Raw genomic sequence first — 12,818 nt, forward strand, 5'->3', positions numbered from 1 at the left:
ATCCAGAAGGGCTTAGTTTGACTGTGTTCAATCAATGCAAATTAGTCACTTATGTAAATTATTTACCATTTTAGTCACTTATTCAACATAATATTGACATGTAAGAATAATTGTTAACGACTTCTTTGATAATTTTCTGAGCGAAAGCCCAGATAGCATAATCTGTTGCTCACTGGTAATATCTGTTCACAAATGAGAACTCTTTTAAAGGAAACATTTTTCTTAAAGTTTATTTAGCAAATTTCCAAGGTCAGAGCTAATACATTTCTAAAGTGGCATGTCTTTACAATAAAATTAATTTTAAAAAATGCTTCGTGGTTAACTATTTCCTAGATCAATAATAAAAATCTCTTCTGTGGTTAGAACCTCAGCAATACAAGGACAAATTAAAATATATAAATAATACAGTATTTTATTTTATTTTTCAATATAATTTATTGTCAAATTGGCTAACATACAGCATGTGAAGTGTGCTCTTGGTTTTTGGGGTAGATTCCCATGGTTCATCGCTGACATACAACCCCCAGTGCTCATCCCAACGAGTGCCCTCCTCAATAATGATGTGATATTTTAAAGAAAACTTAGTTATTTAGGTTTTTGTATTAGATATTTATTTAACTAAAAAAACTGCTTCCTGGGTCACAACTTCAGGGTTCTCATTCTAAGGTTGTCTTATCAGATACAGTTCCCAGAAATTAAATGAGGAATGCCATTTGAGAGTGGTACCATGAGAATGTATAGTGCTACAGTGTGGTGTCCCCTGCTGGATCCTTTCGCAAGAGCTGAATATTTAAAAACTGTGGAGTTTCTAATATAAATGGGGCCTTGGGATTTTTGGTTTTGTTTTTAACAAGAGGAAAACCTAACTGACGAAGGGTTATTGTATGTGATAAATGTTATCTATTATTAAAGAAAATAAGGAGTTTATAATATTTCTTGTTTCACAGGGCCTATGGAGGCAGTGTTTAATTTGTAAAGCATATTTTTGTCAATCACATTTGTTGACAAAATTTTGGTCAGTTTGTGTGGACTGCCCTTGCTACCAAGAAGTAGAATTATACTTCAGATTGTTAAGAGAGGAAAAAAAATGTATATATGCTTGTGTGTATGTGTATCTATACACACATGTGTGTTTGTGTGCGTGTGTGTGTGTGTGTGTGTGTGTGTAGCTATTAGACCACTAGTACAATGGCCACATGTAATTAGAAAATTCAGTCATTTTCCTCTTGTTTATATTTAGTTGCAGAGATTAAATATGAGTTTTTTTTGTTTGTTTTTGTTTTTTTTACATCAGGCTTTTTGCCTTGAGAATAATGGTATTCTCTTATAAGATTCAAATATACTTACAGGCCACAAGGACACTAATTTACTGTTGTTTAGAAGTAGCCATCTTTACTTTCTTAAGTAAGTTAAAATCCTAGAGTGCAGTTCATTAGTGTGTTCGGTGCTCTTCGTGGAGCACTTTGGCCTGTGTTGATGATAACACATGTGGTGTTTATTTAGCTTCATCTAGAAGGATAAAATATGCATGTCATCCTTAACGTTTTAAATCCTGACACTGTAATACCTCCCTTGTGAATATCAAAATGTGTCTTTTATCTGTTCTTATTAAGGGGCTTGTGGCTTAAGTAGCCTCTATGCTGTGATTTCCATTCACTCTGTGGGAATGACAAAAATGTGGAAATAAAGTGACCTATGATTTCTGATTGCCAGTAATTAAATTAGGACAGCTCGTTTCTGATTTTAGCCTACAAGTTCTTTGGTAAATACATTGTCTTTTTTTTTTAAGTTTGTTAATTAATAATATTCTTATTGTAATAAAGGTGCGGGTAGTTGGAGTTACCTGTGCAGCCTGCCCATTCCCATGCATGAATGATCTTAAATTTCCTGTAGTTGTGCTGGATGAGTGTAGTCAAATAACTGAACCGGCCTCTCTCCTTCCCATTGCAAGGTAACCTAAAAAATTCCTTTCCAAAACACACTCAGATATCATAATATTTCAAATGATTTTGCACTTCAAACTCTTACCAAACTTTTTGAAAATTTTTAACAGTTTAGGTACTAAAGTGACTTTTTAAAAGAATGCAGAGGGGAACTTGAGAGGGGTTAATGTGTCAAAATTTTGTTAGATCACAGTTGAGACATTTGGATCACATAATTCTTTTTAAAGTTTTCGTTTTAATTCCAGGGAGTTAATATACAATGTTATATTAGTTTCAGGTATACAATATAGTGATTCATCAGTTCTGTACATCATCCTGTGTTCATCACAAGTGCCCTCCTTAATCCCCATCCTCTATTTCACCCCATTCTCCCCACCCACCTCCCCTCTTGCAACCATCTGTTTGTTCTCAATAGTTAAGAGTTTGTTTCTTGGTTTACCTCTCTCTTATTTTTTTCCCTTTCTTGTTTATTTTTAAATTCCACATATGAGTGAAATGAGATGGTATTTGTCTTTTTTTGGTTGGTTGGTTTCACTTAGCATTATACTCTCTCACTCCATCTGTGTCATTGCAAATGGCCAGATTTCATTCTTTTTTTATGGCTGAATGATATTCATTGTATGTATACACCACTTCTTTATCCATTCATCAGTGGATGGACACTTGGGCTGCTATTATATCTTTGCTATGGTAAATAATGCTGCTGTAAACATAAGAGTGCATGTATCCCTTTGAATTAGTATTTTTGTATCCTTTGGGTAAATACCTAGTAGTGCAATTGCTAGATCATAGGGTAGTTCTATTTTTAACTTTTTGAGGAACCCCTACAGTGTTTTCCATGGTGGCTGTACCAGTTTGCATTCCCACCAATAGTGCACAAGGGTTCCTTTTTCTCCACATCCTCGCCAACACCTGTTGTTTTCTTTGGTTGTTGATTTTAGCCATTCTAACAGGTGTGAGGTGATATCTCCTTGTAGTTTTGATTTACATTTCCCTGATGATAGATCACATAATTTTTAAAGCCTTGATAACACTAGTGCTAGAATTTTACTAGGACCTTGCAGGTTTCTCACCTAGATTAGAGGTTCTTCTTTAGTCCTATTTTGAGAACCTAAGTCTACTGAAGAATGTTCTTCAGTTGCTTACTTTGATAAAGTTCCAGTGTTTAAGTTCTGAAGATAAAATTTATATTATGAAAGGATATAAACTAAGTACAGAAAAATAAGTTGAAAATGAAACTTTGTCCAATAAAATTTAGAAGACTATAAAATCTTCTAAGTTGCATCAGTTAATTGAAACATTGTGCTTTTAAAGCATCTCTAACTGAAGGATCCTGAAGGCAGTGGAAAGAGTGCTAGACTTGGACTCAGTAGGCCTGAGTTCTAATCCTTGTTCTATCCCCAGTTAATGAGGGAACGAGTACCTACTGTCATGATTTTCCCAGGACTTGGGAGGTCCCGCATCATGGGAATTTTAGGTTAAACTGGGACAGTCCTAAGCAAACCAAGATGAGTTGGTCACCCCACTCAGGAGCCGGGAATGGAGGAACAGGAAGGTCCTGCACAGAGGAGAGAGGAGTAATAGGGTTAATCTATTTAACAATAGAAGCAACAATGCTAGTATGAGTAACAAGAAATATTTCCTGTTATGTGAAGCACCTGCTGTATACTTAAACACATTATATACTGCACGAAGTCCTGATAACAGTTATGCAAAGTAGTAGCACATCCAGGTTACTGGTAAGAGTGCTGAAGCTTAGAGAAGTTAAATAACTTGTTGTGTCCATGGAATATAATGGAGTTGAGATTTAGATACAAGTTTTTCTATAAAAAATTGGACATTTTCCCACGATATCCTACCTAGATTTAAAAAGACATTTAGCCCCAGGAACCTAATTTATTTCATCTCTAAAGCAAGAGTTTAAGCCAAATGTTTTCTATGAAAGCCTCTAAGTTTATAGAATTTAAAATCACTGTTTCTCAAAACGTGTTGTGCAAAATGCTAATTCCACGCAGAGGCAAGGGGGCATTTAGTACGTTTTATGTAGGAAAAAATTGTAAGGGGTTTTTTACTGAGTAAGTTCAAAGCCTTTTAATACATTTATTAGCATTATTAAGCCTTGTTAGTTCCCAGAACTCTGGGAATACATGTTGGAAAATAGTGCAGCAAATGATGTCAATGCTTGCCTTCTCTTATTGCTTAGATTAATTTTTGGAATTCTGTTTTTAGGTTCGAGTGTGAAAAGCTGATTCTTGTTGGAGATCCCAAACAGCTTCCTCCTACTATTCAGGGTTCTGATGCAGCTCATGAAAATGGATTAGAACAAACTCTTTTTGATCGGCTCTGCTTAATGGTACTACTGTTCAATTCATGCAGAATTATCATTTATGGATTATATACTCCATAGATAGATCGAAAATGAAAATATTAGAAGACTTAGTTCCTGCCCTAAAATAATTGTAACTGTTTAGAAAGTACCCCTCTTAAAGATAACTAGCACCTTGTAATTTAAGTACCCTTTTATATAATGAATGTTTTCCCCATGTACTACTTTAATAGTGGGTAGTAAATATATTGCTTTTGCTCTAAAATCTTAAAAAACTCTATATAATGTCTTTATTATCCATGTCCCCTATTGTAGAGCTGTTGTAGAGTGCTGCTTCATATTTAAAAGAATTTTTTTAATTAATTATTAATATACACATATATATTTTTTAACATTTACTAATTTTGAGAGAGAGGGATCCTGAGCAGGGGAGGAGCAGAGAGAGAGGGAGAGACAGAATCCCAAGAAGTCAGCCAGAGCCCAATGCAGGGCTCGAACTCTGAACCATGAGATCATGACCTGAGCCTAAATCAAGTCTGACACTTAACCGATGGAGCCACCCAGGCTCCCCTAATTATGAATATATCTTTTTTAAAATTTAATTTATTTATGTATTTATTTTTACTTTACATCCAAGTTAGTTAGCATATAGTGCAACGATGATTTCAGGAGTAGATTCCTTAATGCCCCTTATCCATTTATCCCATCCCCCTCCCCCAACCCCTTCAGTAGCCCTCTGTTTGTTCTCCATATTTAAGAGTCTCTTATGTTTTGTCCACCTCCCTGCTTTTATATTATTTTTGCTTCCCTTCCCTTGTGTTCATCTGTTCTGTGTCTTAAAGTCCTCATATGAGTGAAGTCATATGATATTTGTCTTTCTCTGACTACTTTCGCTTAGCATAATACCCTCTAGTTCCATCCATGTAGCTGCTCATGGCAGGATTTCATTCTTTTTGATTGCCGAGTAATACTCCATTGTGTGTGTGTGTGTGTGTGTGTGTATACACCACATCTTCTTTATCCATTCATCCATCGATGGACATTTGGGCTCCTTCCATACTTTGGCTATTGTTGATAATGCTGCTATAAACATTGGGGAGCATGTGCCCCTTCAAAACAGCATACCTGTATCCCTTGGATAAATATGCTTTGTCAAAGATTAGCTGGCCATATGTTTGTGGGTCCATTTCTGGGTTCTCTATTCTGTTCCATTGATCTGAGTGTCTGTTCTTGTGCCAGTACCATACTGTCTTGATGATTACAGCTTTGTAATACACCTTGAAGTCCAGGATTATGATGCCTCCTGCTTTGTTTTTCTTTTTCCAGCATTGCTTTGGCTATCTGGGGTCTTTTCTGGTTCCATACAAATTTTAGGATTGTTTATTCTAGCTCTGTGAAGAATGCTGGCGTTATTTTTATAAGGATTGCATTGAATATATAGATTGCTTTGGGTAGTATTGACATTTTAACAATCTTTGTTCTTCCTATCCAGGAGCATGGAATCTTTTTCCATTTGTTTGTGTCTTCAATTTCTTTCATAAGCTTTCTATAGTTTTCAGTGTATAGATTTTTCACCTCTTTGGTTAGATTTATTCCTAGGTATTTTATGGGTTTTGATGCAGTTGTAAATGGGATCGATACCTTTATTTCTCTCTCTGTTGTTTCATTGTTGGTGTATAGGAATGCAACCAATTTCTGTGCATTGTTTTTATGTCCTGCAACTTTGCTGAATTCAAAATCAGTTCTAGCAGTTTTTTGGTGGAATCTTTTGGGTTTTCAATATAGAGTATCATGTCATCTGCGAAAAGTGGAAGTTTGACCTCATGGCCGATTTGGATGCCTTTATTTCTTTATGTTGTCTGATTGCTGAGGCTAAGACTTCCAATACTGTGTTGAATAACAGTGGTGATAATATATCTTTAAATAGAGGTGACATTCACATAATGTAAAATTAACCGTTTTAAAAGTGGATAATTCAGTGGCATTTAATATGTTCACAGTACTATGTAAACACGGGCTCTATTTGAAAACACTTCTGTCACCCAAAAATAAAAACCCATACCCATTTAGCAGTTTCTCCATTCCCTCCTCTCTCCAGACCCTGGCAACCACCAGTCTGTTTTCAGTCTGTATAGTCGTATCTAGTCAGTATACTTTATGTCATACAATCTTAAAACTTTCATATCATATACAACCCAGAATCTATACAATATGTGACCTTTTGTGCCTGGTTTATGTCACTCAGCACCGAGTTTTTGAGGTTCATCCACATTATAGCATATATCAATACTGTATTACATTAAATAAAAATACATTCTTAATGGTACTGTAGTCATCTCCCTACTCATATCTAGAACTTTTTCATTATCCCAACAGAAACTTTGTACCCATTAAACAATAATTCCTCTTCTTTCCTGAGCACCTGGTAACCTCTATTCAGCTTTCTGCCTCTGTGAATATGCCTCCTCTATGTGCTTCATATAAGTATAATCATATGATTTGTGTCCTTTTGTGTTTGGCTTATTTACTTGGCATAATCCATTCAGCGTGTGTCCATGTTGTAATATGTGTCAGAATTTCATTCCTTGTTAACACCAAATAATATTCCATTGTATGTAATACCACATTTCATATATCCACTCATCTGTGGATGGATATTTGGGTTGTTTCTGTCTTTCAGCTATTGTGAATAACAGTGCCATGAGCATTGGTATACAGATACCTATTCGAGTCTCTGCTTTCAGTTCTGTTGAGTATACATGCAGAAGTGCTACTACTGGGTCATATAATAATTTTATGGGTTTTTTTTTTAAATCCATTCTCTTTGTTTTTTAAGTTTTTATTTAAATTCCAGTTAGTTAACATACAGTGTAATATTAGTTTCAGGTGTACAGTGTAGTGATTCAACACTTCCATACAACACCTGACGCTCATCACAGTAAGTGCCCTTCTTAGTCCTGATCACCTGTTTAACCCATCCCCCACCCACTTCCCCTCTGGTAACCACATCAGTTTGTTTTCTGTAGTTAAGAGTCTGTTTCTTTCTTTTCTTTTCTTTTTTTCTTTCTTTAACCTTTGTTCATATTTGAGAGAGACAGAGTGCATGCAGTGATGGAGCAGAGAGAGAGGGAAACATAGAATACAAAGCAGACTCCAGGCTCTGAGCTATCAGCTCAGAGCCTGACGTGGGACTTGAACTCACGAACTGTGAGATCAGGACCTGGGCTGAAGTCAGACACTTAACTGACTGAGCCACCCAGGCGCCCCTTGACAGTTTCCTTTGATGAACAAAAGTTCTGTAATTTTGGTGAAATCCAGTTTATTTTTTTTTTCTTGTGTTGCTTGTGCTTTTGGGGTCATATCCATGAAACCTCATCCAGTATCATACAAATTTTCCCCAGTGTTTTCTTCAAGAGTTTTATAGTTTTGGTCTTACATTTAACTTAAGATTCTTTGATCCATCTTGAGTTTATTTTTGTAAAGGTATAAGATATGGTCCAGTTTTTTTTTCCCCCATGCGTATATTCAGTTTTTCCAGCACCATTTGTCAAAAAAATCTGTCCTTTCCCCATTGAATGGTTTTGGCACCCTTGACAAAAATCAGTTGACTATGTGCAGGTTTATTTCTGGACCCTCTATTCTATTCCATTGGTCTATATTATTTAATTTTTTATGGCTGAATAATATTCCATTGTATGCATGTACCACAATTTGCTTATCTATTTATTATTACTATTGTTTTGACGCAATATTCAAAATCAAGCTATTTTTATAAGCAGAAGATTAAAATATTACGGCCAAAAGAATATAGAAAATCTACCAAAAGAAAAATTTTATCAGTGTTGCTAGCTTAAATTGCATTTAAGGAGTTACTTTGCTGTTTGAACTTTCAATAATCTGTACTTTTTGAGAGAGAGAGAGAGAGAGGGTGTAACTGAGCAAAGGGCAGACAGAGAGAGAGAGAGGGAGAGAGAGAGAACTGGGGCTCACCCAAAGCAGGGCTCATGCTCACCCAAAGTGGGGCTTGTGCTCATTTGAAATAGGGTTTGTATTCATGAACCATGAGATCATGGCCTGAACTGAAGTCAGATGCTTAACTTACTGAGCCCCCCAGACACCCAATAATCTGTACTTTCTTAACAGAGGAAGAAAAATGGAAATGAAACTAAAAGAATGATTAAATCTCAAATAAATGTTTCTTCACCCTTAAGAGATAGTATTTCCTAAAAGATCCTTCTAACAAGAGATTTTAGATGGATGGATTGATTGCTTTGCTCTAAATGGTAGAGATATTAGTGCTCTCATGCTTTTCCCCCTTTTCTTATCCCTTCCCTTATTCCTATTTTTGTTAGTTACATTGTTATTCTTTTTGTTCTATAGTCATAATTTGTATGATTGTTTAGAGTCATTCTATATATTTTTTAATTTTTTAAAAAAAATGTTTATTTTGAGAGAGAGAAAGAGCACGCATGCACGTGCGCGCACACACACGTGTGCGCATGCATGTGGGGGAGGGGCAGAGAGAGAGGGAGAGAGAGAAAATCCCAGAAAGGCTCCACACTGTCAGCACAGAGCCCCGACCCAAGACTCGATCTCACAAACTATGAGATCATGACCTGAGCCACCCAGGTGACCCTAGAATTAGTTCTATATTTAGAAGTTTCAGTGTCATTCATATGGGTGCTTTGGATTTCATCATCATTTTTTTTTTTCAAGAATGACTTATAGATACATACTTTCCTGAGTCCGTTTTGTTTCAAAATGTCCATTGCTTTTAAATGTAAAAGGCATCTTGGCTTATTGAATAGTTGCATCAAGTATTACCGTGAATTTTAGGGCCAGCCTGATTATTTTCCCCTTGTAATGATTTATTTTTTCTACCTAGATACAATAACTCTTTTTACAACCTTAAAGTTTATAAATTTGCCACAGTATATCTCAGTGTGGAGCTTTCTGTAACTAATCGTTCTGTAATAAAAGTTCTCTCAAACTGGAGACTCTTGTTTCTTTGTTTCAGGAAAGGCTTCTGCTCTACCTGATGAATTCTCTACCAGTAGCTTAGTCTGTGCAGGATGCTGTAAGAAAATACCATAGACTGGGTGGCTTAACCAACAGGCATTTATTTCTCACAGTTCTGGAGGCTGGGAAGGCCAAGATCAAGGTACCTTCAGATTTGGTTCCTGGTAAGAATGCTCTTCTTGGCCGTGTCCTCACATGGTAGAATGAGAAAAAAACTCTGGCCTCTTCCTCTTCTAATAAGGAAACTAATCTTATCATAAGGACCCCATCCTCATGACCTCATCTGAACCTAATTACCTTCCAAAGGCCTCGCCTCCAAATATCATCTCTGTGGGGTTTAGGGCTGCAACATAGGAACTGGGGTCGGAGACACATTTGGTCTAAAATACAAAGGCCCCTCAATTATTTTTATATTGGGTATCTTTATCTGTTTCCATTAATGTTACTTTAATTTTTTGTCTTCATTATCTGTGAAGGCTTTCTAATATGTCTGTTCCCCTTACATTGAGTTTGAAGTTGCATTGAGTTTTAAGTTGGGTTGTAGTGAGTTTTATGAAGAAATTCCATTTTTTCTTTGCTTCCTTTAGTTCTCTAATGATACTATTTTGAAAATTAGTTTGTTTTCTTAGGATTGAAATTTCCCTTTTAATCTCATTATCTTTTTAAATCTCATTGTCTTTTCATCATCTCACTGTTGAGATTTTATTTCACTGAGTTACATTCTGATTATATTCTAAAGGTTGAGACTTGAGGAAAACTTTCTTCTGTTTCTTGGTTATATTTTGTCTAGGCTGCATTCTATACATAGTGTTTGCATTGTCTTTATCTTGTTAGTTTGAGGGGAAGGTGTGTTAGCACAGTTGCCATTCCTGCTTGATCTCCTGATGTTCTTGCTTAGGTAGCTCTCAGATTCTGTATTTTCTTAGTACCCTGAAAATAGGGTGTGAGGAGTGGGGTAGGTGTGGGACTGGAATAGAACTGAATTAAGAATGTGTACTGTCTTGGGGCACTTGGGTGGCTCAGTCGGTTGAGCGTCCGACTTTGGCTCAGGTCGTGATCTCACGGTTCATGGGTTCGAACCCTGCATGGGGCTCTATGCTGACAGCTTGGAGCCTGGAGCTGCTTTGGATTCTGTGTGTCTCTCTCTCTGCCCCTCCCCCGTTTGTTCATTCCCTGTCTCTCTTTCTCTCTCTCAAAAATAAGTAAAAAAAAAAAAGTTAAGAACGTGTACTGCCTTTTTTTGCTTACATGGGCTCTCTCAATTCTAAGGTTTTATTAAATATCCAGTATCAGGATTCATTCCACATAGTTGGAGGTATTGTCCCTTTGCCAGACAAGGAATATTCTTGGACTTCAGGTGTCCCCCCAGTTTGATGTTTCATCCTCAGAGCCTTCACTTCACTAAAAACTAACTGCTCAGATCACTTTCCCTCTTTCATTACTATTCTTAGGAGCAATTTCTATGTTATGACTTCTAGAGAAGTTAGGAATCTCACCATGCAGATGGTCCTTGAATTACAATATTTGGACTTAACAATTTCAACTGTATGATGGTGTGAAAGTGATACACATTTAGTAAAAACTATCCTTTGAATCTTGAATTTTGATCTTTTCCCAGGCTAACGATATGATGTAAGATCCTCTCTCATGATGCTGGGCATTGCAGCGAGCCACAGCTCCCAGTCAGCCACATGGTCATGACTGTGAACAACCTATACACTTACAGCCATTCTGCACCCATACAGCCATTCTGTTTTTCACTCTCAGTATCGTGTTAAATAAATTACATGAAATATTCAATATTTCATTATAAATTAGGCTTTGTGTTAGATGATTTAACCCAATTGCTAGCTAATGTAAGTATTCTGAGCATGTTTAAGGTAGAATAGGCTAAGCTATGATGTTCCATAGGGTAAGTGTATTAAATGCATTTTCACTTCCATTTTCAACTTACGATGAGTTCATCAGGATGTAACGCCATCATAAGTCAAGAAAGATCTGTACTGCATTTCTCCCTTCTGCTTTTTTTTTTTTTAATTTTTTTTAAACGTTTATTTTTGAGACAGAGAGAGACAGAGCATGAACAGGGGAGGGTCAGAGAAAGGGAGACACAGAATCTGAAACAGGCTCCAGGCTCTGAGCTGTCAGCACAGAGCCCGACGCGGGGCTTGAACTCACGGACCGTGAAATCATGACCTGAGCGGAAGTCGGCCACTTAACCGACTGAGCCACCCAGGCGCCCCTCTCCCTTCTGCTTTAAATTTTTTTTTTTTCTTTCAACGTTTTATTTATTTTTGGGACAGAGAGAGACAGAGCATGAACAGGGGAGGGGCAGAGAGAGAGGGAGACACAGAATCGGAAACAGGCTCCAGGCTCCGAGCCATCAGCCCAGAGCCCAACGCGGGGCTCGAACTCACGGACCGCGAGATCGTGACCTGGCTGAAGTCGGACGCTTAACCGACTGCGCCACCCAGGCGCCCCTCTCCCTTCTGCTTTAGAATGCTGTTTCTTGATAAGCACTTTATAAACTTTATGGCATTGAGTTGTCTCTAAACCTTTCTTTGGTGCATGGCTACTGAATTTTTCCTTTGCTATTGTTTTTAATATATTGTTGTAGGTGTTTCTTTAGATATTGGAGAATGGATTCTGCAAGGCAGTGTTATTCCACCTTTTTCAGAAGTTTCCCCTTACACTGAGTTTCAAGTTGTGTTGTTTTGAGTTGAGTTGTACTCAATTTTGTGAAGACTCAAGCTTTCAATTATCTTGAGTTATTAATTGTAACTGAATTGAATTGCACAACTTTCTACCACTTCCATGATAAGTCTGTGTTCAGATTCTTTTGAATCAGACCTTTCCATTGGCTTTTTAAAAATCTTAATTTAAAAAATTATTTAGATTCTGAAAACATTTTTAAATAGGTAACCTAGTCACATGATTCAAAATGCAAATTCTAAAGGAACCATAAAGTAGAGTGAAGATTTTTACTCCTGTCCCCCAACCACTCAGTTTTTCTCCCCCAAAGCACTGTCATCTTTTTCTTGTATTCTTCTAGTGATAATTTATGCCATCATAAGCAAAGACATAAAATATTTCCCCCCTCTTTTACAAATGCCACCGTACAATACATGCTGTTATGCTCTTTGCTCTTTCACTTATCTGTTGTCGATGATTTTTAAAACATGAAGTAGATTATTGAGGGAATTTTAAAAGGGCAAATAAAGATAGACTGAAAAGTGGATTTATTTGTAGAATATAATGGAATTGAATTTACAAAATGGAATATATAAAACATTCAAGGTGAATGAACTTGATCCATATAGATCATTCTCATAAACATAGTAGATGTTGAAAGAAGCAAGGTACAAAGAGATACATAGTATAAAATATAATTTATGTGAATTTCAAAAACACAGCAAATAATGTGTATTATTCATACATACATGCCCATGTATGAAACATATAAAGCTTGCATGGGAATGCTATAAAACACAGTTAGTATTGGAGCTGTTTCTAGAGAAGGTGGTAGAGGA

At 36.6% G+C, this 12,818-nt stretch overlaps 1 protein-coding gene across 1 annotated transcript in view; it reads left to right on the forward strand.

Annotated features, from left to right (window-relative positions):
• Window positions 1-12,818, forward strand: part of ZGRF1 (zinc finger GRF-type containing 1) — a 93,172-nt gene that overhangs the window by 75,521 nt on the left and 4,833 nt on the right. The window contains 2 exon segments of the mRNA XM_043570225.1: window positions 1,824-1,951; window positions 4,173-4,296. Coding sequence (XP_043426160.1) covers window positions 1,824-1,951; window positions 4,173-4,296 — 252 coding nt within the window.

Source organism: Prionailurus bengalensis, chromosome B1, assembly GCF_016509475.1.
Source record: "Prionailurus bengalensis isolate Pbe53 chromosome B1, Fcat_Pben_1.1_paternal_pri, whole genome shotgun sequence".
NCBI classification, from domain to species: domain Eukaryota; kingdom Metazoa; phylum Chordata; class Mammalia; order Carnivora; family Felidae; genus Prionailurus; species Prionailurus bengalensis.